Below are 26,931 nucleotides of genomic sequence, written 5' to 3' on the forward strand. Positions count from 1 at the left end.
AGAGGAAAGAAGAAGGGAGCACCGGACACCGCGCGCGAGAGAGAGTGAGGGAGAGAGCGGGAGACTGACTGGCGTTACCGAAAGTAGACGAACCGAAACGTCGACATGAGCGGTCAGTTTGAGGAAGATATCCACGACCGGGCAGAGAGGAAGAGCAGTAAATCCCCGACGCTGCTCTCCTCTTACTGCATAGACAGCATTCTGGGCCGCCGGAGTCCCTGTAAGGTCAGACTGATAGGGGCGCAAAGTTTGACAGGTCTGCCCGGCAGAGGGGAGCTCGACAAGACGGCTGACAGTAAGTTTCCTTTAAGCTGAAATCAAAAAGAGAGTCTACATTGGTTATTTTGGGAGCATTGTAGGCTATACAGGTGTAACAACTGAGCTAGTTGTATGCTCAAAGTCTCAGTTAATGCGTCAAGAAGAGTTGCTTTTCATGCATCAACATGATTTAGGCCCCACGGTCAATCTTGTTTTCATAACGGCTGACTAATAAATGTTTCAGAGACAAGAATTTTTTACAGGCCTACAAAAAGTGTTAAACTTTACTTAGAGGGAAAGGTTTGCTTAGCTTAGCCAGTTCAATGCCATTGTGTTAGGCTATTCGTTATTTTGACATTTTTCACACGCTTTCTTCTCAGGGCCAACGAAAGACCCCCTTTCTCTCAGCGCTGACATGCACCTGCCACCCAAGCTCCGCCGGCTGTACGGACCCGGGGGGAAATACATCCACGACCACGCGGAGACGCTGGACAGGGAGCGGCTCCTCCTGGAGCAAGCAAGCGACAGCCTGAAAATCAGCCAGGCGCCGCAGGTGAGCATCAGCCGCAGCAAATCCTACCGGGAGAACGCGTCACTGAGCCGGGGAGAGGGCGACCAGAGCCCCGGGGAGGGCTCGGAGGACGGCAGCCTGGGACTGGTAGAGCTCGGCCCGTTGAAGTTCGAGGAGGACGCGGGGAAGGAGGAGAGCTGCGGGGACGCGGCCGCTCTGTCCCCGAAGGACGAGGAGAGGGAGAGCTTGAACGCCGGGGATGGGGACGTGAGGGACGGGGAGGACAGCGTGTGTCTGTCGGCGGGCAGTGACTCGGAGGAAGGGATGCTGAAGCGGAAGCAGAGAAGATACAGGACTACCTTCACAAGTTACCAGCTGGAGGAGCTGGAGAGGGCTTTCCAGAAGACACACTACCCCGACGTCTTCACCAGGTAGAAAAATTCTAATCCATTTTTTTTAACTTTTAAGTCTGGAAAACTTCGCTCTAAAATAAATAAAAAATGTGTCTAAAATAAATAATCATTATGATTAGCCCTATATGGTTATTATTTGGCTATAATAATTCTGCAGGACCGTTTTATAACGACAAATCGAAGGCCTAGGATTTTTTATTTACATGCATTTAAAACGTCTAGAATTACACTAGACTACAATAATTGTGTCTTATAATAATAATAGCAACAACAACAATAATAATAATACATATAATTATTTAAATTGTTAGCATAGATCAAATAAAATCCAAGAAATGCATGAAACGTGCAACGCGTTCTAACATAATTCCGCGGATGAACCTGATAATTAATTGCTTTATTAATTTATTTCTAAATAAACACTCCCCGACCCCATAACATTTTCCAGTAACAGTCCCAGTAATGCCAAGCGTGTTTAACTGGACCAGTGTGCGGATCACACCCCATAAAACACCGAACCCGTGCCTTGCATAAGCGATCACAACAGGCCTGTTAGTGCTAACAATGGGGACGTTTTGTTACCTGGATCCTCTCCCTTTGATGACAGCGGTGTTATTGTCAGGAGGAATAATTAACCGCTGCAGTTCATGTTACCTGCTGGACGTGATACTGAACACAGTGTGGCAAAAAAAACCCACCTCAAGGCCTAACCTCCAGCCCAAGGGCCGTACACACACACGCACGCGCACACAGTGAGTGTTTTATATGCATTTTCTGAGGAGTTTGTGCTGCTAGAAATGTTTCAGAAAATAACATTATTGGGATTTTATGTAGCAGGTCCACAAAACAAAATAAAGTCACCTATACTAAATAAATTATTGCTACATCCGAAATTTGAAAATTGAAGCTTTTCTGACACCACAAGACACAATTACCTACATTTTCGATCCCCCCCCCCCACCCCCTCACCCCCGTCCATTGGGATTATTCATATTTTCTAATCGATTACCTTTAAGGCGACTTGTAGGTCTAATTTACACTGCAAGCCCATCTTGCAGCTGAAGGGAGCGTCAATTGCTTTGTGGCAGGCTAGTTTAGGTGTCATTATTTCAACCATTATGTTGTTACAGTGACAGGTCTGTGCTAAGGAAAATCTAACAATCACTAGGCCTATTTCTACCCATCCGTGACAGGGAAAATAGAATATGGCTATAGCGTCTTTCTGCAGCCCATGCCAGGAGGAGAGAGAGAGGGGGAAAAATCAAGGCTATTTTTCGTCGTCTATTGTTGACAGTGAACAACAGGAGGGGACAAAACAGCAATTCTCCGTTGCTACCAAACGGCGGCCTGTAACCTTGAATCTTTTCTTTCTGTCTCTGCCTTTCCTCCTTCTCAATTTTTTTTTTTTTAAAATATTCTTTTCAGAGAAGAGCTCGCAATGCGTCTGGATCTCACCGAGGCCCGTGTTCAAGTAAGTGGCTCTCTGTTTATCTTTATCTGAAAAGAGAAGCCTGTGGCTTGTAAATCAAATAGGGGGGAAAAGCACCCTCTAATGTTTTATGTCCTCTATATAAATGTCCCTGGTGCGCAGTGCTGGATAATAACCGGTGATATGCGTCACTGATTGAGGATCAGCGATTATGGGCCAATTTGAGGCAGTAATTTATTACAGTAAAAATGTGTTAAATGGCCCCAGTCGCCGCGCAGGGAAGGTCTTTCCTGTTATTGAATGTTATTACACGCGAACGAGGGACGTTTTAGTGGCAATTAAGCCGACGCTGGCGATTCATAAAAAGCTCACTTAGTGCAGGAGCAAACACTGTCTATATTCCCGGGATGAGATGGTGTTTGGATTCCCATCAGAGGGGACAGAGAGGGGGCGAGGCCGACATGTGTGTGCGTGAGTCAAAAGATGTGAGAATAAGGGAGGGGGTGCAGAGAAAGAGGGGAGGGATAATGCTATTTGATTTCCCATTATGTGATTGCAATAGACCTGCATTGATCCGATGCTTTGCACTTGGGAGCGAATGAGAGACCATTAAAGGTGTTTGCCCCCCTCCCCTCCCTCAACGCACTCTCTCCATCCCTCCCTCTCTCTCTCTCTCTCTTCTCCGCCTTCCACTGAAAGCGTGGCTTGCATGTCGAAAGCCCGGGCTCATAACCAGAGAGACAGTTCAAACACGGTGGAAGCTCCGGGAGGTTATGGCCGACGGTAAAACAACAGATGTCTCTTTAGGGGCCGTAGGTGAACAAATCACTTAACGGGCGCCATCAGGAGGTGATAAAAACTCATAAATTCCCGAGGGGCTGTGTAATGCTAAACAGCCCTCTGGGAATAATGTGTGTGTGTATGTGTGTGTGCCTGTCGCTCAAGCTCGCTGGTTCAATCCCTCTCCTCATGTTGACATTTTGCTCATTCTGGGCGCCCCGTGCTTCTGCAGTGCAAACTGGGCAACAGTGGCTGCGTGGGAAAGTTAAATACTCTCTTGGGTGGAAGTCACTTGTTCTACATCGCCTAAGAATTTAATTTAAAGCGCATTGATTGTTATCGGAGCCAGTTCAGAGGCAATTTTCTAGATCTTTTGTTAACACCGCTCTTAATTATCTCTCCCCACCCTGAAACCCTGTCGACGGGGACGAGGGGGTTTAATTAGACAGAAAGTAGATTTAAGCGACCGTGAGCGGCAGGGTTTACCTTGCATGTAATTACCGCTGACTTTCCGCCTATTGGCCACCACCGGAACTAGACAACCATTAGACTACACTGACACAACTTTCAATAGAGGCTAGTCACGTTAATTACAATGAAACAGTGCAGTGATATAAGCAGGACTGGGAGTTATAGTGTTAATTATTTATAGCACGAGAGAGCATGTGTGACTTGTCTCCAACAGAGCATCCCCTCCTCTTGTCCTTTAGAGAAGAGCATATTGGCCTATTTATATGTTGATTCAGCTGTTTTTATTATTATTTTAAACACCTTTATAAGCCACATCTATTTTCCTAGAACCTTCCTTGAAAATTAAATAACTGCCATGTTTGCTCATATTCATTTCTCCCTCATTTTCTGTCTGCCCTCAGGTGTGGTTTCAGAACCGCAGGGCCAAGTGGAGGAAGCGTGAAAAGGCCGGGGTGCAGGCCCACCCGTCAGGCCTGCCGTTCCCAGGCCCCCTGGCAGCGGGCCACCCTCTCAGCCACTACCTGGAGGGAGGGCCCTTCCCACATCACCCCCACCCTGCCCTTGAGTCCGCCTGGACAGCGGCTGCAGCAGCAGCCGCTGCCTTCCCGGGCCTGGCCCCGCCACCCCACAATGGCTCCGCTCCACCCCTGGCCACCCCACTCGGCCTGGGCACTTTCCTGGGCACGGCTGCCATGTTTCGCCACCCTGCCTTCATTGGGCCTACTTTTGGCAGGTAGGCTGCACGCACATTCCTTCCTTGGACCTGTTATTGGTTCTTTACACTTATTTTCACCAGAAACCACCAATGTCTGTACCTGCAGGACACCACATTCATCCCTGTATTTCACAGGAAATTACTATAATTTTGAATTCAAGCACATCACTGTAAGGCAAAATGCACAGCAGCACCAAGCTTAAAAATTCCCAACACATGCAACTATAATGGCTGAGACAGTGATCCTCAGTCACACTGCATTACTGTTTATCTCAGTGTCTAATTAACAATATGTTATACTGTTAACCATTCACAGTGGTGTGTAATCACTCTGTCAAATGCCTTAATAAATTAACCAAATGTGTGATCCTGCAAGACAAGCTGTGAGGGTGGGTGACGACGCACACTCCATATGCCACAATTAGCTTCTCATTTGCTTTCGTCCTCTCTATTATACAGCATTTTAAACCTTGTGGTCTCTGTTAGCTTTTATATGTTAGCTGTAAGCATGTAATAGATTATATAAATCTATTTAGGAGGTTTAACACAACTGCAGCCAAACTGAAGAAACTAAGAGGAAATAAAATACATTGGAGAGATGTCGAAAATATTAATTAACAGGTAGACAGCATTTCTATCATATACATATATAGCAGTGCTGACAGCATATATGGTCGGCACTGCTCTCTGGTGTAGTGAGCAAAGAGCCAGTTGAAAAATACACTATTCATTTAAACTTGAATAACATGTGTGGCGTCCCTAAATGCTGCAGATTGTTAAATGCCTGTCTTCTTTCAGGCTGTTCTCCAGTATGGGTCCCCTGACCAGTGCTTCCACCGCTGCAGCGCTCCTACGTCAGCCTGCCCCTCCTGTAGAGAACCCTTCCCACACGGGCCCCGTCCTTCCCGACCCTTCCTCTTCTTCCTCCGGCCCCTCTTCCTCAGCAGACCGCAGAGCCTCCAGCATCGCAGCGCTGCGCCTCAAGGCCAAGGAACACTCGGCTCAGCTTACCCAGCTTAACATCCTGCCCAACGGAGCCACAGGGAAGGAGGTGTGCTGAACACTCAACACCAGCTCTAGGCCTCCCCGTCCCGGGCTTACGTCCCATTCCATGACACCCCCTCCCCGTTCCAAAAAACCCATTCATACCTCTGGAGCCTGATGTCCTGATGTCCCCTTGTTCAAACATCCCTGTTACCTCATGTTTCCCCAACAAAATAGCACGACCAAATTCAAAAGAGCACTGGCTAAAAAAAGATGTGTGTTTGTGTGTGTTTGTGTGTGTGTGTCTGGTAATTACAGATATTGTAGCATTTTTTTACACTCCATACACACACACACACCTTTCTGAGGGACAGTCCAGTAACTTCAAGTTTTTCACTTTCATAAAAAAATACAATATTTAAAGATAGTTGAAAAACAGGTTTCTGACTATAGATTAAAAATTTTGAGAGTAAATTACATCAATTATATAAATCAAGTACACTATCATAGTTTTTTTAAAGCGCTCATAAGGCAGTGTGCCACGTGCATACACAAAAAATACTAAGTACACCCAGTGCCAGTGGAGGAATGTAACAAAGTACATTTACTCAGGTACAAATTTGAGGTACTTGTACTCCAGTATTTCCATTTGATGCCACTTTATACTTCTACTAAACTAAATTTCAGACAGAAATATTGTACTTTTTACTCCACTACATTTATTTGTCAGTCACAAATTAGCTAATTGAAGTTTGTAAAAGAAAAAATTAAATTCACCTCAACCAACAATAACATGCCACTTGAAAGCATCAGTTATAAGAATTCAGTAATATAATAAATATATAATATTAATTTTGTAGTAGTACTCACAGGGGCATTCAGCACTTTTCCTTTTATATCTTCAGTAACAGTATAGCCTACTTTTATGCTATAAGGATCTGTCGTTTCACACACACACTTACACACACACACACACACACACACACACACACACACACACACACGCACAGAAAGCCGAAGAACCGCAGGGGAACCCCGACTTTTAGAAAGGATTCTTGTGCTACTTCAAATGTGGACAACTGGAGTGCTCAACATTAACACTGCTTAATCTGTATGCATTGATGTGGGCTGAGCCAGTCTGCGACTATAATAAAAGCGAGTTGGAGGAGCCACACCCCCCAAACCCCGAACCAAAGGAAAACTGTCCATAGACCTTCCATAGCCTTCTCTGCACGCCTGCCTCCTCTCATCTGCTCGCCTGCCCACCAGTCACACTCAGCAACACCACTGTATATATCTATTTTAAATCTCCGAATCAAACCGGAGTTATTTGAGGTTGTTTCCACCTGTGTCAGCGCCACATTTCTGTACATTTTGCTGCGACCCCCCCCCCCACACACACACACACACACACTTCCGCTGAGTCTGACTCCAGGACATGCGAGCAAAGCTGAGATCCGAGATGTGTCTCTAATGACGTGACTGTGTGAAAGAAAACTGTACATATTGTGTAAAAATGGGGGGAGAAAAAAGTACCACAAAAAAGGATGATTTTCAAAACAAGGTCGTGTATATTTCAGGAGACCCTGTTTTGATTATTTGCACTCGGTGTAGTGTTTAATGAATGTCGCCCTGTGTAGACTTTCACCTGTGTTTATGAGTTATTAGGTTTTTAGATAATTATTTATGTCAAAACTTTTTCCCCCGAGGAACTGAGTGAAGGAACGTTTTTTTTCTCAAGTGATTGTAAGTTTCCTGGTTTAATAATGCTAATTTGAATAAATTACACTGGTAAAATGAGTTAGGCTATCTTTTATTATTTCAAATTCCCTTAGGACTGACATAGGCCTAAACCAGGAAAAACAAACAATGTGAAATAGAATATTATAGAACTATTAATAAAAGGTGTTATAAAGAAAGTGTGTTTTCTGTCTTAAATTAATTAATAATTGTGCAAGAAAATTAGATTTATATAACTTGCTTTAATCCATCATTTAATATAATTGACTAGTATAATATCCTACTGGAATGTAAAATAGATGCATACCAACTTCAGTAACAGTTAGTGTGATGTTCAAATTGCCTGCTGAGGAGGATGAAAACAGTTTTCAAAGAGGAATTTGTCGCTGCAGAGAGCAGAGATGGGGGCACCTCAATGAGGGGAAATGTATTAGGTGTGTAATCCAGGGCGCTGCGTGCGTCTATCCTCTTCAGCGGAGTTGACAAAATACTGACCATATATTCATGAGCTTAATCCCCAACATGTGAAACGCGCGACAAAGACGAGGGGTTTTCAATTAGATCGCCCACTTTATGTGGGGGGGGGGGTGTCACAAAACTTCCTTTAAACCCCTTTAAAGGCGCTAAATTGGTCTTAACATCTGTAATGCCATGTCGATGGAAGCGAGTTCTCTTTGTCATTAATGTAGTAACAAACCACTTCATCAAACGGCTTTCTCACACACACACACACACACACACCTCGTAGAGTTAATTCCTCCAAATCCCCCTCCTCCCCTCCCCATTGGATCTCACCACTAACGCAGGACTATTACAGCAATCAATGGTTATTCTCCTCAGTTTGACCCATCTTTGGTGCCCGACCAAATCGCGTGAAATTACCTCGCGGATTAATGTAGGCCCTTCTTTTTACTGCCCGCGTCTGTGAAAACCCTCTTCTTATTCCCTCTTTGTCTTACAGGTCTACGGGTCCTACACCTGTTAATCACTCAATTTAGCCCAAACAAGCAGGAATAAGATCCGACGAGGGAGCGATGGAGAGACGGTCCTGTAGCTACATTCATTTATCCATAACGCGCAAGCTCACAGCCTCACACGAAGTCACCCAGCTGCTCATTGGAACACAATGCAAAATTATTATTTTCTGTAAATAAAATAAAAGCAGAGGGGTAGAGAAAAAAGAAGATTAGAAAAAAAAACAATTTTCTCCAAACCACGATCCACGATGTGTGAGCTCTATGTTTTTTAAATTCCTTTTATTTCGCTTGAGCCCACTGGAGCGTGTGTTTTCCCCCCCTGTATGGCCCTATAGGGTTTTGATGAGATTGTCCGGGGAGTTTTAATCTTATTGTGAATATAACTAATGAATGGCAAACCAATTTGTCCCTAATATTTGGGGAATGCCGGGAGGCGGGGTGACCTGCTGGGAGCGAGGCTTAAACTTTCTTTGCAGCGCAAAAAGGCGAGAAATTTGAAATGCTGCCGCAGCGCAACAGCTCTGGATTTACAAAGTCACACTTGTTGGATGCTCTTCCATTCAAGACAGGCCTGCACTTGGGATTAGGTTACGATGCTTCTTGTTGCATGAATGATCATGATAATGAATGTTGATATAAAAAATGGGGGAGCGGGTACAGTCCAATCATTTCTAGCAAATTGGCTGCAAAAAGAAGGGAAAAATGGACGTGATTTGGTGGGTTGTGTCAGTGCACTGGGCCTTAATACCCCGCCCGCTTCTCACAGGTTGAATTCAGGTGTCCAGAAAATGTCCACCCACTGGCTTGTCATGACCATTTTCATCACCGCCATTCCCCCGCAGCTGCAGGACTTGATTTGGCCCATGATTTCGGATTCTCCCGGACCTCGTTTCTCCCACCACGTCCCTGCCTGAGAGAATAGGCCCAATCACTCCACAGGCTCAGCCGGATCAGTCCTCACTCAGTTCCCGGGAGAGGAGCTCTAAAAGGCGCTTTGATGAACAGCCCCCCACCCTACCCCTTCTCCTCGCCCTCTCCTCCTCCCCACCCCAAGCGGAGAACCGGCCCCGATGAAAGACCTGAATAGCAGGGCCATGGCACTCCGCTCCCCTCTCGGTTGGCCCCTTAATTCCCCGTCTCTCTTGCTCTCATCCAATTAGCTCAGTGTATTAAGCGGTTTATCGTCTCATAACCGCCCTTTCAGCTCCAACAAGGGAGACACTTTGCAATAGGACCGGCTCTCCTTTTGACACCCTCTCTGGTGCTTGAATGTTCCGCCGCGCTATGAATAACGGGGACAGAATAGGGGACTAATTCCCTCATCAAAGCCTACCTTGTCCAGCGCTGGTCAAAACGACAAGCAATAAAGCTTAACGCGACAATACAAAGAGACTTGTTCGACCTTATTAGCTTAGCAGGGTCGAATTAATGCCGGAGACTCATTTTGACTGGGTTTACTCCAAACTGGGAGGACAAAACGGGGCCCTCACTTAAAAAACCTGCAGCCTGGTAGTGGGAATCGCAGGCCGGTGCACATCTACTGGGAGCTGGAGCTGATTAAATCCAGGAGAAGGCACTGCAACAGTGGGGGAAGAGGTAGTGGCGCTGATATGATTTAATAAATATGTTAAGTTATGAGCAATAGGTTTCAAATGCACCAAGACACTTTCTCTCACACACATTGCATAGTGAATCATGGTTTAAGTGTTCAACCCACTTAAGGTTGCCTTCACAAGTCACAGTGGTTTGAAGTGATTTGTGAGGCGTGCAGTGTTTATGGAAATGCACACGGCAGGATGGAGTTAAAAAAAAGGATAAATACCTGGACTGTATTAACACAAAGGAGAGTTCTTGGATGGAAAATGGTGAAACACTTCATGCAGTGAGTTACAGACTAACAGCAGAGGAAACACATACAGTATTTAGAAAGTGTGACTATGTGAAGTGACAATATAAATTATCAACCATTAGCACACATTGCATTTCAGATATCAATCCCTTTAATATCTGTGTGCATTCGGCTGCTTTATTGCAACCTGTCTTGTGTTGGCATCAATGTCAAGAAACACCATGACTTGACAGTCACTGCATTAGCCAAAAGCAAACACGATGTTTTTACTCCAACAGTTCGCATTTGAGTTTCAGAAGAATGCACACCAAAATAGATTTCATCTATATCGCTCACCCGTTTTTAAAAATTACTTAAATCCCTCAGTACAAAAAAAGAGCTGTTTATTTACCTGAAATAGAGTAAAACCCGTTTATTTAGAGGATGAAGGATGTTTTTGTCCATCTCTCAATACTTTACCACTCCTCTGCCTGTCCCTGGCTAAAACAGCACAGCACTGTAGTTTTTAGAGGATTTGGCTCAAATGGGAGTCAAGTGTGTAATTTTTGGGGGGTTATTTACAGCTGCGGAATAATGCACATTTGGTGTATTGGTGAGTATTTACAGCAGGTGTATGTGGGATCAACTCAGGTTTATGGTAATGAAGGAACATGTCACCCTGTGCCACAACGTGGCTTATTCGAGTAGTTATACAAATTTGGGGACAATAATGGAGTTCTGTGGTACAGATAATATATACTGTACCAGGCTTCGGCTACACAGGCAATGCTTGTTAGAAGGATTGATTGGTTCTGAGCTTTTATTATAGATTAAGGAAAATACTGAACATCAAGGCCTGTCCTTAAAAGGTGGTGTCAAATAAAGTGAAGGGATGCTTGATTTACCTACCAAGATGTCCCCAACAGTATGAAATGGGGAGTTTGGTCATATTTTTTTATTTTGTTTTTTAATAAACTTCACTTTTGTGGCATGTTTGTTGTGCTACAGAGTGCAGGGGCAACAAGAAATATGCAGACGCTACAGGACATACATCCACACATTTCACCCCCACATGTTGCAAATAACACAAGATTAACATCTTATCCATTTAGCTTTTTATTGAGGTTTCAGTATCAAAAAAAAGTTCTCATCAATATTGAAGAACCCAAAACGAAATATTCTTGTCATTACAAAAGAAATCATTACATACCACCCCCCACCCCCCCAGCAGTACAAGTCGGATACATAGAAAATTACAGGCATTAAAACACAAACTGCCGAGAGGAGGGGGGACGAAGAAACAGAGTGAAAGGGATGAAATGACATCAGTTAAACTGAGGCCGTGGAGGAGAAGGAGATCAGCTGTTCAATACCGAGACAAAAGAGTGAGGGAGCAGAACGTGTGGCCTCCGTCACACTCCTTTCTTTCATCCTGTGATCTGACACTCACACGTACACACCCAGGATGAATGGTGGTAATCAGAACAAGTGTCCGATCGCTGCAGGCATCCAGTGGTCTTAGTGGCCGGGGTCACTATCATTGGCTAATTAGCGGCTTTTGGAGTATACTGGCTGTTCTGAGGATTTTGACACACACACACACACACACACACACACACACACACACACACACACACACACACACACACGCGCACACGTGTATGATTGCTACTCCCCTTTTTCATACAGATGCAGGGTGATGGGGTGGAAAGGAATGAAAAGGTGTGATTGGGTTTTCAGTACTACAAGAGGCCCACTAGGTTCATTAAAGATGATAAGGGGGTTATGAGGTCAAAGCCTAAGTCTAAGCTATTTGGGAAACCAATAACAGAGAAAACAGATGTCGTTGAATGTGCAAATCTCCGGCTTTGAGGTCAGATGTCAGAGTCTCTTAGCGGTGTCGTCTGTACAGATGTGTGCCGTTTCACTTGAGGGAAGAGAAGGCCTGGAAGAGTTTGGCCAGGTTGATCTCCGAGTAGCCACTGGTGGCCAAGGCTTTGTCTGGCACTTCCTTCACCCTGCGATACACATCTGGAACTCCTTTCCACAGCTTTGTCCGAGCTGGAGGCGAAGGAAAAGGAAAAGCAGAGAAGGGATATCATTGCCAGAGCTCAATGGAAGATCATTTAGTTCCTCAACTGCATCAAAGTCAATACTACATGGCTGCTGTGACGTGTGCTTTTCAAAGTAGTGAATGATTCACCAATGATGACTCTGACCCTCCACCCCGTTCCTATGATTAGGTTCTACTGGAAGAGCAAATCCTACCGGAAGAGCAGCAGAGAGTGCTCACCGGCTGTGCTCATCACTAATAAACACTGAGGAGCGTTTTACCCTTAACTGGAGAGCCAACAGATCCAATGCTATCTGCCAGTAATGCTATCACTTTGAGGGCCAGAAGGGGCATCGCAGAATTGGACTGAGGGGTCGATGGCAGCATGTGCGCGCACACACACACACACACACACACACACACACACACTCACACACGACACACACACACACACACACGATCGATAGAAAAGCCCAATGAGAGCATGAAGTCAATATCTTGTCCCTTTTATCCCTTCAGGTGGGCCGTAATAAGGCCAGAGAGAAGACTGAGAGCTGCTATCGTGGGCAGGGTGGCCACCAAAACCAAATCTTTACAACATTAAACTGAGCGTCAAGTGTAGACAGAGTACCATGAAACCAAGTAATGACACACCATCACACCAAAGACTGCAGCGTGCTACAACAGAAATTATATCGCAGTCACTGGTGAAGAAAAATTTAAATGAGAGAAAGTTTTGTTTTGTCTGCGGCTGATCTGACTTAAGAGGATTAATCTAGATTCATTCATATCGAACAAAATGTTGGTAAACAAAGCAAACAAATACAAAGGATGAACCTGAGAGATACAAATCATACAATATATTTGTGTATAAATGATTAATACTTTTCTCCCGCCTATGTTTATGGTAACAGTGCTGTCTGCGTATATGCATGTTATCTGATGAAAGTCTGAGGACTGAATATTGTAATTAAAGTGCATATAAATATAGTGCAACAGCTTTGTAGAAATTAAAAACGGCAAGAAAACAAACATTTTTAATGAACACATGCATGAAATTACTAGTTACCACAAAAAATGAGTACTATAGTGCTCTTACTTAGGGCTGTAACCAGAACTAAAACAATCAACTGACAGAACACTTAATTGCCAACTATTTTGATAATTGTTTCATCATTTGAGTCATTTTTTAAAGCGAACTAAAACACAATTCACTGGTTTTTCACTGCTTCTCATATGTGAATATTTGCTGTTTTCTTGTCTTGTATGAAACTAGACTGAAGATTTTTGGCTTCTGGACTATCAGTAGCACAAAACAAGCTTTTTGAAGGCGTCATCTTGGGCTTTGGGAAATTGCACTGGCCATATTCTTACACTATTAACTGACACTTTGTGGACCGGGCTATTAATTGATTAATTGAGAAAATACTGCAGATTAAGTAGTTGTTGACTGTGTAGCAGCTAAATCACTACTTCCCAAAGTTCAAGGAGACATCCTCAAATTGTTTCTTTTGTCCGGCACGCTCAAAAAAGCCAAATATATTTAATTAAAATGTTACAAAATGGAAAAGCAGCAAATCTTCACATATGAGAGGCTGGATTTGTATTTTTGCTTAATAACGACTGATTAATAGCTTTTCAAAATGGTTGGCAGCAAATTTTTGTCCTACTTATTGTTTCAGCTGTCCTCCAAATGTTGAACAGCAATGATAAAAGCAATGCAACAGTCATCAGAGCTCTTTATGAAAAGTGTTTTACTACAAGCAAACAAATGAAAAACTTCTAGTCACTAGCCTGTTATTTATCTAAATCACATACTGTATATAAACACACACACACACACACACACACACACACACAGCCATATGGCCGGTTGTCATGTCCTCGCCATCTCCACTGCCCTATCTCCTGTCTCGTCCTTCCTGCCTGCTGCATTAGTGGCTGCTGGATAAATACCAGCCTACTGACTGCCCAAGCGAACAAAGGTTAGATACACACAGATCAACAGTAGGCCGCACGCACGCACGCACGCACGCACGCTAAAAGAACATACACGCAGACGATTGATGGTAGTTAAACACTTAAAAAGCACACTAACTCACAGTCATGGCAACTAAAAAACATCCATGTGACAAAGTAACACACACACACACACACACACGATGGTGTGGTTGACTTAAACGCCAGCAGCAACTATTACCAGATAATCCTCATGTTAGCAAGGACAGGGATGGCGGGAGAAAAGGGGAGAGGAGAGGCAGGGAGAGACAAACTAGTCTATTTATCTGGGGAATAGAAGGAGGGTGATGATGCATGATCAAGCGAAAGCAATCATGTCATCATTTCTGAAAGGTAGGAGAAAATAATTCTCCCCCCCTCCTCTCCTCTTTTCCCTTTTCCACCTCAATCACTGTGTGGCGAACAGATAAAAGAATGATTTAAGAGTCGCAGAGAGGAAAAGAAAGAGGGAGAGACCTTGCTGCAAGTCGGAGCACAGTGGGGAGTGTAGTTCAAATAAATAGCCTCCCTTAAAGAGCGCGTGTGAGGCGGAAGGAGAGCAGAGAGGGGAGACGGCGTTGCTGGGAAGGCCGAGGCGTGGAAGAAAAAGCAGCGAGCAGTGGAAATAACAAGAAAGAAAGATGACGGCTGGAATGAAAGATGGAAAATGACATATGGACAGAAAGCATACTGTCAGCTCAAATGCAGCTATAGATCTCAAAACCTAATTAATTGCATTAGGTATAATCTCTCTCTTCCTCACATACACAGTCACATGGAGTCCAACACACACACATACATGCGCACTGTGAGTGTATCAGGGGTTATCTTTGCTCTAACTAGGTGTTGTCACACACTCACGCATACTCTGGCGGTGCTGGGCACGAGTAGATCGGGGCTCTGCACGCTCTAACTAGGTGTAAATACAATAACAAGCCTGTAATTAAGTGAGCATGATGAAGTTAATGGAGATCGGCCATTCCGTCGGCCGCCTCCATGAATATTCTATTAGGCTGGTGGCGACGGGCAGCTGGAATAGCAGTTAATTTAATCACCACTCGGAGCACAGGGAAACTTCTTTGTGTGAGTGTAATTGCACAGAATGAATAATTGATTTGACAATCGCACCCGCGGATTTTGCCACCCCGCTTTGTATCGCCGGAGAAAGGGAGGGGAGCGTGGCAGATGAAAAAAAAGAGAGAGAGAGAGAGAGAGAGAGAGAGAGAGAGAGAGAGAGAGAGAGAGAGAGAGAGAGAGAGAGAGAGAGAGAGAGAGAGAGAGAGAGAAGGTGGTGAAGAAAATGGAGAGGGAGAGGAGGAAAAGAAGAGAAGAGAAAGAAGACAGAGCGGAGAGAGGAAGAGGAGTGGGATGGTAAAAGAGGACCAAATGCAGAGTGCTGAGAGGTGGCAGGGAAGCTGTCGGTAAATGGATCATTAGAAAAGCGCAGCTCAAGGACAATTTATATTTTATCAATGCGGCAAAATTACATTATTGCTCACACACGCAATCATACTGCCCACACTCAAGATTGAGACCTGGAGGGGAGGGGTGATGGAGGAAAGAGAAAGGCAACAGATAGACAGAGGGAAGGTGTGTGGGGGGGGGCATAAAAAGGGAGAGCAGGGGAGATGGAGAGAAGAAAAGAGACATGAAATGATTTGAAAGTCATTGATACGGGATGTTCCCAGCTAAGGAACGGACAGCAAGTTTTGGGGGTTTTTTTGTTCATAGCGTGTGTGCCTCTGTGTGTGTGTGTATATAATCTATTAGAGATCTCCTGCAGCGGATGAAATTACCTCCATGTTTTACTCAGTCGCAGCAATCAGGCACAAAAATGCAATGTACATGTAGATAAGACAGGCGCTGGCTCGCAAATGTGCGCGCGTGCACACACAACACAACCGCGCTGTAGCACTGCAGTGCACGCATACATTCAAGCTGATCAAATTACATTCAGTCTCGACTCAGAGCTCTTTTATGTACAGCTATTTCACTTTACTGTGCTTCATTGTGTGCGTTCAGTACACACGTAAACATTCACAACCATAAATACCCAGAATATCCTCTGAACAATACGGCTGTACAGGTACTGCTGTATATAATGACATTTTTGAGTTTAGTAAACAATGGCAAAGCAACCATTATAAGGGATGAGGCTGGTGATGTCCTACATTGTCACTGTCAATAAATGAGCAAGTCCAGTTTCTCAGCCCGGGGCTCTCAGAGCATTTTCAAACCTGTGTAGTCCGATTGAACTAGACTCTGGTTTGTTTGGGTAGATCTGAACACAGCAACCGCCCTCAGATGCAGACCAAAACAACCTCATCGAGACCCGAGAAGTGGTCTCGGACTGGGGTTGGAAACAAATTCTTGAGGGTTTAATTTGTAGTGGGAACATGACGCGACCTCGATCTGACCTAACTACAAAACGTACGCTGCAGGTTTATGCTGAACCGCTCCCGTAGCAAGGTGCACTTTGAACAGAGCTCATCGGTTAGATGTGTGGCGGGCGGGGACGTCATGACATGCAAACTAAAATGTATCAGTTAGAGCTACGTAGCTTTTCGTGATTTGGTTTGGTTTTCATTTTTTTGTGTGTGAAAATAAAATGAACCAAGGGGAAGGGAAGTTTCCCAACTCACTAATTCACACCACTCTCAATCCCAAGGCCGTACTGAACACAAAAAGGCAATTCATTATTTTGGCTGGTAAAAAATATGCTTGGTCGGTGGATTTTACCCATCTATCAGTCCAGTTAGCCGGAGAGTCAAAAAGTAAATTTCAGACATTGGTTGTGGTTTTCAGCCGTGGATTAATACACACCTGGCGAGTTAGCAAGTATTTACAGCAGCCGCAGGATGGTCTTATGTGGGATTAAATCAAAGGAAACCACAGTGTCCATGTTCACCGTGATGAAGGAACACGCCACTCAGTGCAACAAGGGCGGCTCATTGGTTACGCACCAATGAGCGCAAAGGGGAATAAGATGTATCAGGCTCTGGCTACACATACAGTATTAGTATAATGTCAGTTAATAATTCACATATAAATATAGTTTTGAAACTTCATGTTGCCAGCATAATGTTTACCCAGCTCTTCTAGTAGCAGATGAAGCTATTTACATTCCCTATACAGCACTATCACCACCAGAAAGACCGTACAACAATTTTAAGCTTACATGGTGTACATACACAAACAATGCTCGTAAATCTTTTATACGTATATGTGCACACGCTCCCACGGGGACCACACTCAACGGACAGACACACACAACAGAGTAGAGTAGGGTGTATAGGATTGTAAGTCTCCTCCCTGTAATCTGAGCAGTGTGGCCCCTGGGTGTGTAATGCAGTAATATGGGGTATTATGGCCCCAGGACGGAAGGATAACACCATAAACCTATATTTTATAGCAGCATGAGTGCGTGTGTGTATACATGCATCCGCCTCTGTTTGAGGAAAGCAGAGGCATGAGTGTGTGTCAGATATTAATAATTTGGTGGAGACACTGTTTAATAACACAAGATGAACTGATAAAGTCACACACTGTAAACCTTCCTCAACAACAGTGACCCAGATCTGCCATAAATACAACCTCCTGGCTGGATAAAAGACACCCGTGCCACCTTCGGGGTTGTAGAACTACAACATGAGACATTATTTGTGGGCTCAAATATCTCCGTCTTAGTATTACAAATTGTCAAATCTTATCATCCAGTATCAGTATCATGTATTTTTGTACGAATACGGACATCTGTACTTACAAAAAAAGAGTTATGCCTGTTTCCGTTCAGTTATATAATTAATTTAGTCTGCTATTAAAGGTTAAAGCCCGCAGCTGGTGGGCGATCCAATCCTTCCAGAACCTTCTGTCCTGTGTGCTAATCTGAGACACTTTTCTTACCATCTCAAGGGGAAACTCACACCGAACCACCAGTTGACAGTCTACAGCTGCAGCTTGTTTGCTTTCTACAGTAGCTTAAACCCTCAGATGTTTAACTTAAACACCAAAACACACATGCACAAGTAATAAATCTGATTTAAAATGAACTCCACTACTGTGCGTGTGAAACAAATCTAAAAACGTTTCAGTATCTGTCAATGAGTGCCAACGGCCGGTTGCAAGAAAAATCTGCAGGCTGCAAGAAAAATCTGAGGGGACAGGAGCTGATGAACAAAACGGGGCTTTTTAAACAATATGGCACTTTGACTGTAGATAGGATTCGCTGCTGTATGTAATTGTGTATTGTGTTTATGTCTATATTGGATGGATCTTCTGTGCATTTATTATTGACTGCTGCTGTAAGACAAATTGCCGTTAGGGGACATTTAATCTTTATTATATTATATATATTATTATACAAAATGATCTTTGTTTTTGTCAAATGTCTCTCTAATCTCTAAGTTTAAGAATACCTAAACCTCCCAATTAAATATATTAGTCCTAAGTGTTTTTTTCCCCAAAACCAATCTGGGAAGCCAAAATCACTCATTCGCTGCACGCTTACAACTCATAAACATAGGCAACCAGGAACAATGTGTCATAAGGGGGACTCAAGCTCTCCATGTTGAGGACCACTGAACTACAGCATTGTTTGCAAGATTACCACTTTGAAGTGGGACTGGTTTTGAAATAGAAAACGGACAGAACCATGTGAAATGTCTGCTTCCTGATCTGGTGTCGGTGGACTACAAAACGCTTCACAACCACGTAACTAGAGACAGCATGAAATTTGTTTTTTGTTTTTTTAAATAACAGCCACTACCTTCCGTAAACATATGAAAACCATATCAAATGTGCATTAACATTAAAGACGGTATAAAGTTATGAATTATATTCAATGAGCCCAACAACTGACACATAAATACAGAGGAGTCTTGTTGCTTGAATCTGTAGCGTTTCTCCTGTTGGAACACTTTTATAACAAATTTGACGACTGCCAGGTTTTAAATACACAAGAAATGCTGTTCGGGTAACTAAACCATGCAACATGTTATCATGTGCGATGGTCGCACAGTTACTGCAGACACATGACACATACAGGGGCAGAACAACTTGTAGTGTTTTTACACGAGAAAGTAACAGAGAGAGCTTCAGTTTACAAGCTGTTAGCAAGTTTGACAGACACACAATGACGTTTTCCCTCATTCCAAAGTTCACACATTATGATTTGAGCTAAAAGGTACCTAGCATTCATTTTAAAGTAGTGGGTGGTGGTCACGAAGATGACATAAGATATGTGGTTAAAAACCAAAATACAACCACAGTTTTGACTTAGTACTCTGAAGGTTTAGGCTGAAAAATTTGCAGAGCGCTTTCACTGCCTTCCGCCATGTTTTCATTGACTCAAAACAAACCCACACTGCACGCTGCGCCTGTGTCTGGGAGACTGTTGCTAACTTTGGTTGATGGTGTACAGGATATACCGAGCAATTTTCATAGCGTGGTAATCGAACACGTTTTTTCTTTTTTTACCACTGAGTAAAGAATGTGTGACGTTGTGTTGTAAGAGACAAAATAAGACTGAAACCCAGGAAGAGAAAGCCCGGCGCAGATCACACTGCAGAGCTCAGGAACATAAAGAAAGGAGGAGAGTCATGAATTGATTGGTGATGATTTCTTGGATCTGGGTAGACAGAAATAAAAGAAAGCAAAAATGGAGGCTATAATCATGTTAGTACCCCCCTCCCCCCCTTACACTGGTCCAATCCCTCTATTTCAGCTCCCTCCATCTTCTGAGTGGTCATCTGTTGATTACACGTTATATTTACCTCTGCTGTCTCACTCTTTCCCTGCCTCGCTCACGTCCTGGCTGACACACACTCACAGCATTCAGGCATACATACATAAATAACATACATACATAAATATTTAATCAAATAAATAAATCACTCGGCCCAGCGGCCCTTTCTAATCAAGTGACATCAATCAGGGGGAACTATGGGTAAAGAGGCCTTGGGGCTGACGCCTACTGAGCGCGCCCAGAGCGCTGGAGTAGCGTCTATTTGAGTCCAAGGGGGGAAATATACGCTCCATGTCCCATTATAGGAGAAGGGCTATCCTTTCGTCAGCGCGCCCATTACTCCCCCTATCATTTCCCCAAATCTAAAACCTGTTTTCAATCAACACAGCCAAACGAGTGCCTGTCCAAGAGAGGGAGAGGGAGAGAGAGAGAGAGAAAGGAGAGAGAGAGCAAAGGAGAGAAAGCAATAGAGATGGACAGTGAGGGTAGGGGTAGAGGGAGAGCGATCGAGGGCTCTTTCCTTCTTTCTTCCAGTGATTGGAGCGTTTTGCATTCTGTATGTGTGTGTGATTGAATCCGTCTCCTAAATTAGGGCTGTCGACTCGAGGAGCTGAATGTCCTTAACCCCCCTCCCCATATCCAATGCCCATACTCCGCTACGTTTATGTGTGTGTGCACGCGTGAGTGTGTCACATCATTGGGGAATATTGCAAGTGTAGCCTGGGTAAAAGGTTTACGTTGAGCCATTGATTGCTAATGCTATGTTGTATGTGTATTTGTGAGAAAGCATTGTTAGGACATCAAAATTCAAACTTCAATAGCGGCTCTAGTCACTTGATTTCAGTTTCAAAGGCGGTACAGCAGAATAAATAAAAACAGCAACAAAAAAACATTTAATAAAATATGATTTAAAAAAAAAAATCAGGCCTGTTTTCTGTTTGCACAAAACTTTAGCAATGAATTCTGTCACAAACAGAAAAATACTTTCAAAAGTACAAGAGGACCTCAGTACAGTAACATGTATGTGTGTGCATTACCTCTCTCATCAGCCTGTAGTAACTTGGCAGCTGCATAGTCCCAGTCAAAGATGAACCTGTAGAAGCAGAGCTGGTTGTACAGGGCCTTCTCGGAGTACTGTAGAGAAAACACACACACACACAAGCAGATTAAAACATTGGTTATTGAAAACCTGACGAACAAACTAATTTTGTGTGGAAAACGGCTCCTTTCTTTACTTTTCTTCTAATACTAATGCCACGTTCACATTGTTTGATACTTCAATTCAGTGGAATGAATTGAATTTTATTGTAGCATTAACAGAAAAACTGCATTTAATGAGAATACCCAATCCAATTTATAGGCAGCTTTGGTGCCAATACTAAAACGATAAGTCAATTAATGAAATGGTTTATGAAAATTGCTGCTTTTTCGTCTTATTTGATAAAACACTGAAAACAAGACGACCCCTTAGGTTGTGGGAAGTTGTGTTTCAGTACCTTCTCATATTTTATAGACAAAGGAATATACCACGTCATTGAAAAACAAATCTGCAGATGATTCAATAATGAAAATAATCTTAAATTGCACCTTACTTGTGTGAATTTGGAGTAATCTTTTAAAGATTTCTCTGTTCTAATCGATTCTGCTGACATGGCGTGAATGCAGCGTTACTCTCCTCTCTCTTTTCAAACTCCCCTTGACCTTGTTTAATAGAAACTCTTAACAGTATGTCACCACTTACTGGATAAAACAATGCTGCTAATCCATTTTATAAGTAAGTTATTAAACCCCATTTTTTCATTCTAATGAGAGTGGAGAGTCAAGATCATGACAGGGCAAAAAAAACAACATCATCCAAAACAGATTAATAAACCTCGTTTACCAGTTTGAGAAACAGGTAGACTGAACGTGACTCTACAAAATGTGCACCCCGCTCATTGAAAACATCTCCCTTCCTCTGTGTGACACAGTAAAGCAAGAAAACAAATTTGCTTGCTTTGTTAATCTCCACTGCAATTAACTGGAGCCACACGACAGCCTGCCAGAGGGAGAGAGGGAGAGAGAGATGGGAAAGAGATGGAGAAGATGAGCAAGACAGAGAGGTGGGAGGGAAAGAGAGAAGAAGAAAAAAACAGCAAAAGAGAAAGGGTAAAGATACAGAAAGAGAGAGGGAGAGAATCAAGAGACAGTGAGGAAGAGAGAGAAAGAAAAGAGGGGATCAGGCCTGAAATACACTCCCTCATAATAGTTTGTTGTGATAAGCCATTGTGAGAGAGGCATGCGAACAGCCGAGGCTGTCAATTTGATTAGCCATTATACTGCATGTTTAATTGCAGTTATTGGCTCGTCATTTCCCTGCTATGCTGGAGAGGGCACGCTAAGCCCCGACCCCACACTGCCATCAGGTGTGCGCCGAGTGCTTTATTATTACCACCAGGAAGAATCCCCTGACAATTCCTGTGTCAGTATCTGTGTGTGTATGTGTGTGTCAGAGTGAGAGAGAGAGAGAGAGAGTGTGAAGGGAGTTTGTGTGTGCCCATTATACCTGCCAAACGGCAATGTGCGTAATTGTAATTTCAGTTTTTACTGCTGTGGCATAATCAAGTGGCGAGAGTATCTAATGCAACTAAATGCAATCTATGCGGTGTGTGTGTGTTTAATGGCTTTCTATGGCTGCCCACATGGCACACACAGCTGTTGACCGTTGATGCACTGCCTAGTCAACAACCAAACCATGCACATCCCATAATGGAGCCTCGGTTACGGTTGCCAAGGTTGAACAAGCTCAGTCGGCACACCACTTCTTCCTGAAACACACACACACACACACACACACACACACACACACACACACACACACACACACACACACACGGGTGCTCAACACTCACGTTCAAACAATATAACGCTGATTGTGGGCGGGACAGTCGCTGCATACTGATTGACTGACAGGTGTCAGAAAGGCGTGGCTAAAATGTTACAGGGTTGTTATTGAATTTAGAGCCCCTCAACCCCACCTCACTCGCTCTCTCACACGCACACACTGCCACACACATACGCACACACGCACGCCTACCTCGTCATTCAGCTCGGCGCTTTGTTCCTGCACTGACACCATTTCAATTTGCTCCACAAATCTGCAGCATTTTCAGCCTGACTGCCTAAGGAGCAAACCAGCTGTGAAATTGCCTCTCTCCCGGGAGCGTAGGACCCCCCAGCCCCCACCTCGTACCCCTTGCTCCTTTGCCTCCCTCTTCCCCGACTGAACCCCCCCACCCCGCCTAACCGACACACATATACACATCCTGCTGCATGTACACACGCAAAACACAGTTAAGCCAAAAAGGAAGATGGAAATGTGCGTGATAGAGACGAAAGAATAGAGACAGGATATATAGAATAAAGGAAAAAGTAAGAAATAAGAAAAAGAGGCTAAATCGCACAAATTGATCCAAATCACAAAGCAACAGTCTAAAATGTCTCACACAATAAAACGAGCACTCAAGACTTCCAGAGTCTTAAAAACACCTGTCTCTATCTTTTAGGTGACACACAAACACACACACATGCACGAAGACACACACATCCGACCTCCAAATAACTTTTGCACACTACACTGTCGCTCAAGTACACCAGTGAAGCAGTTAATGAAAAGGTAGTCAGTCAGACAATACGTCTGTGTGTGCATGTGAGGGAAGAGTGCAAAAACAAAAACACACAGTTTATAGTGGATGGGAAGTGTGCAAGCTGCAGAAAAACTACCACCATTCATGCCTTGACATGGATACGGCTTAGAAGGAAACATCGCTGTAACGGTGACACAAACAAGGCCTCGGCGACGCACACTTTTTCCCTACCATACTCTTCTACGGCTCAGCCGCAAACACGCCGTGTAAATACTGAAGCCACAATATCCGAGCCCTCGCGCAACTGCAGCTGCAGAAAGAGAGAGGGAGTGAGAAAGGGAGGGAGACGGAGAGAAACAAACATACATTTTCCCTCAGCTGTGAGGCCACAAGGCTTTAAAACTCTTGAGCTTTTTAGATGCGATGAGCGTTATTGCCGGTTGTGGTAGTCACGCCGATCAGCTTCACAAGACACCATAATGAGTCAATATATGTAAATCTTTACTAGGCAAACACGGCGGGAAACAAAGGCATTTAACTGGTGCTCTCGCCCGCAAGCCTCCAACGATTCAGCACCGGTAATTTCTCCCCATTGAAAGGCATAATTGCCTGCTATTTGAAGATATTCATGCTCAATTTTTGAAATTAATTTCAATTGGAGGGAAATGTAGAAATGTCAGCTCCAGTGAAAGGGATTTGATTTCAATTATCCTCGCTCAAAGGACTGTGATTTCCAAATACACTTAAGCAAAATTATGACAAGAATTTTTGTTCGGCAAAATTCAGTGTTTAAAGAGCGATTAGGCGATAATGGGGCAGCTTTGAGCCGGCAGTGAATGCAGCCGTCTCCCTCTGAAAGGCACTCAATTATCTCTGATTGCTCCCGCTATAATGTATCAAATAGAGATACCTGCTATTGCCGTAATTTGTGTGAAAATTAACATGCTGCAATTTCCACTAGAGGGAAAAAGGGAGCTCTAATGGGCGCCTGAGCGTACATCAATAAAACGAGGGGAGAAAAAGAGAGACAGAGAGGGAGGGTGAGAGGAGGAGAGAAAGAGCAAGCCAGCAGAAGAGAGAATGAGTCTAAGAGCTAAGGAGGGAGGGGAGGGAAGGAAAATGAAAAGAAAGGAGCAGGAAAGAAAAGCATTGAATAAAAAAAAGGGGGGTGGGGGGGGAGAAAAGGAAAGTCAGGACAGAGATGTGAGACAAAATAGCCCATTTGAGTTAAGCGCTCTGGAGGGAGGGAGAGGAGAGAGGGAGAGATGAAGAGCGAGGGAGAGAGGAAGAGAAAGAAATTTAATTTACTGAAAATATTACAAATTGCACCTGTGCATAACTCCCCCAAATTACCAACCAATCAAGGCAGAGTGCCTATTACTCTCCCATTACATGGAGATCAGATCACGCTCTGAATCTGTGTCCAGAGAGGGAGGGAGGGAGTAAAAGGAAGAGGCGCACAGAGAGCGAGAGCGAGCGAGAGAGCGAGAGTGACGGATGGAGTGAGGAGAAGAGAGGAGAGGCAGCACCCACATCAATGGTAAACATACCATGACGCACGACAAAAAAAGGAAGCTCAGAGTCCCAAACGAGACGCTCCTTTACAAAAGTTCTGGCACAAACAAGTGTTTTTAGTGTACGGCGCACACAAAGAAAGAAACCCTGATTGTCTTTCTGGCTGGCGCTGACATTAGCTCGATAATCTATGATGATACTGGCAGATAAAAAAGCAGAAAGGGGAATGTAGCCAGAGAGTCTGGCTGGATGCACAGAAATCTGATGGCGCTTCCAACAAACAAAAAAACTTTACTAAAAAAAGACCTCTCAGCGGGGACTGGTGGATGTCTCATCTTCTTCCCTAGCTGTTTGAGCAGTCCATCCACCACCAGCTCAAACAGCAATGAATGGCCTCTTGAGTACTTTGCATAATTGGCAGCAATTTAATATGTAAACCGCTGGGCTATTAATCTCCATGCACTGGCTTGATTCAGATAACAGTGTTACCTAATACTGGAAAGTCAGCGTTAGCTTGATATCAATCTTGTTATACCAATTCCTCTCAGAGAGGGGTCAGATGAAAGGGTCAGCAACATCTAGTAGGGTTTAAATGCCTTGCTTAAGGGCTCCCCGGCAAGGAAGGTTCTTTGCTGTATTGTTACGTAGCAGCTCTTTCAGTTAACAAGGTATTTCAAAGAGCCTGTAGTGTGTCGGTATAAACACTAAAGACTAGTTAAGTTGTTAATTATCTGCAGCTGGTATACAATAAAGGGAAGAAAAAGAAAACCCTTTTAAACAGCAAAACAGCGTTGGGGTTGTGGTTTTCAGCTGTTCACATAAGCGTCTTAATGAGTCACGTTATGTTTCCTTATGACATGAACAGATATATTTGTAGCTTTAGTCAGCCCTTTGTGGCCGCAGCGCTGCTGTATAATGGCAGCCAGTAGGTAAATCAGGAGAGCCTTCTGAACTCTCGCCCAGGCTGCCTACGTGATTGATTTCAAAGCCTTTTTCTGTACTGAAATATCAGACGAGCTGAATTTATGACACCATCCCTGCATAAACTCCATGCTTTCTATTTTCGCAAACTGATCTTCATGCCTTGCTGGTTAACTACAGCAGTGTCTACATTGCGTGCCGCCTGTTTGTTTATTCCCTGTAGCAGGCAGTAGGTTGTAGCATGGTGCTAACAAGACCGAATCAGCATACTGTTGAGGACAGAGACCCTTCAACCAGATGGAGCCCCCTATGACTGCCATCACAGTCCTGCTAAGACACAGGGACTCTATTTTATTAATTCAGTCAAAGGTATATAAAAGGATAATGAACTTGAATGAATGAATTGGCTAATGTAAATGAAGTGAATTAATAACATTTTAAATCCTCTATTATCTAGATCAGCACATGAGCGGCCCAATAGTTGTTAGCCAAGCAGACAAAGTAAAAACGATATTCAAAATAGCTGCACTGAAGCTCCTACCAGTTTACCTTGCTCCTCTCCTTTGGGAATCCCTTTAACCTTAAAGGGTGCTGCAGTGTACATTATCAGTACTTCTGTTAGGTGGTTTATTTGTTACAACTCGTGTGTCCGTCTCTGCAGCAAAAACAAAGATTTTGCCAAAGCAGGATGGCGTTTGGAAAAAAAAGTGGTATTACCTTTCTTACATGCTTAAATTTCACACAGCGCCACATGGATGTTTCTCCTAACACTGTGTAGACCGTGCTGAGCCTGACCCCTGTTGTCCTCATTGTTGGTTCTCTCAGACATGATTTAGATTTTGTCAGTGTTTCATTATTCTGTTGCTTAAAATTGCTCTATTTTATACCGTACCTTTGTGTTAAGGCACCTTGCAAACTTTTCTGAGTTTTTTTTTTATTTATTTATTTTTTTTTTATAGATTATCAGCA

At 43.7% G+C, this 26,931-nt stretch overlaps 2 protein-coding genes across 2 annotated transcripts in view; one reads left to right on the top strand and one right to left on the bottom strand.

Moving 5' to 3' along the window:
• Nucleotides 1-27: 27 nt before the first annotated feature.
• Nucleotides 28-6,756, top strand: LOC123981318 (aristaless-related homeobox protein-like). Its single transcript, XM_046066025.1, has 5 exons — nt 28-295; nt 639-1,200; nt 2,608-2,653; nt 4,264-4,595; nt 5,376-6,756. Exons 1-5 carry the CDS (start codon nt 106-108, stop codon nt 5,635-5,637), a joined length of 1,392 nt encoding a protein of 463 aa, XP_045921981.1. The 5' UTR covers nt 28-105; the 3' UTR covers nt 5,638-6,756.
• A 4,453-nt stretch (nt 6,757-11,209) lies between these two features.
• pola1 (polymerase (DNA directed), alpha 1) overlaps nt 11,210-26,931 on the bottom strand; it is a 63,035-nt gene continuing 47,313 nt past the window's right edge. Inside the window, exons 36-37 of the mRNA XM_046066052.1 lie at nt 20,938-21,034; nt 11,210-12,167 (exon numbers count right to left, since the gene is read on the bottom strand). Of these exons, the coding sequence (XP_045922008.1) occupies nt 12,031-12,167; nt 20,938-21,034 (234 nt within the window). The 3' untranslated portion in view covers nt 11,210-12,030. The remainder of the gene's footprint in view (nt 12,168-20,937; nt 21,035-26,931) is intronic.

This window comes from Micropterus dolomieu, linkage group LG01, assembly GCF_021292245.1.
Source record: "Micropterus dolomieu isolate WLL.071019.BEF.003 ecotype Adirondacks linkage group LG01, ASM2129224v1, whole genome shotgun sequence".
In the NCBI taxonomy this organism is placed as follows: domain Eukaryota; kingdom Metazoa; phylum Chordata; class Actinopteri; order Centrarchiformes; family Centrarchidae; genus Micropterus; species Micropterus dolomieu.